Source organism: Eurypyga helias, unplaced genomic scaffold (assembly GCF_000690775.1).
Source record: "Eurypyga helias isolate BGI_N326 unplaced genomic scaffold, ASM69077v1 scaffold23837, whole genome shotgun sequence".
Classification (NCBI taxonomy): Eukaryota; Metazoa; Chordata; class Aves; order Eurypygiformes; family Eurypygidae; genus Eurypyga; species Eurypyga helias.
Genome location: NW_010261436.1, coordinates 4,731 through 5,071, shown reverse-complemented (window position 1 = coordinate 5,071; position 341 = coordinate 4,731). Strand labels below are relative to the sequence as shown.

Here is a 341-nt window from a genome sequence, read left to right as displayed (position 1 = left end):
CCTGCGGAGAGAAAGAGCGCGCTCCAGCCCCGCTCCCCGTCGGACCAGCGTGCCGCCACCGCCTTCCCCAAAAGCTTTTCCCGTGCCGGGCGGCCGGCCTGGCACGCTGCGGGGGTTCCCGGCGGGAAAGGCAGGTGCTGCCCCTGGAAGTTTGGTCGTGGGGTTGTTACAGAGCCCCGAGCTCTTGAGGGGACGACGACAATCGCTTTAATGACCACGACGAGGCTTTGGCCGCCTTTGCCACAACGTAATAACAGAGCGGCGTCAGAAAATCGCTACCAAACTGCCCCCGGCGGCACCTCCAAAGGGCTTTTTGGTGCAACAACGTGCCGGGTGGGAGA

At 64.2% G+C, this 341-nt stretch overlaps 1 protein-coding gene across 1 annotated transcript in view; it reads right to left on the bottom strand.

The window, feature by feature from the left end:
* Positions 1-341, bottom strand: part of NAPB (N-ethylmaleimide-sensitive factor attachment protein, beta) — a gene marked incomplete at its 5' end in the record, with an annotated part of 4,788 nt that overhangs the window by 2,071 nt on the left and 2,376 nt on the right. The window contains one exon of the mRNA XM_010155382.1: positions 46-143. Within this exon, the coding sequence (XP_010153684.1) occupies positions 46-143 (98 nt within the window). The remainder of the gene's footprint in view (positions 1-45; positions 144-341) is intronic.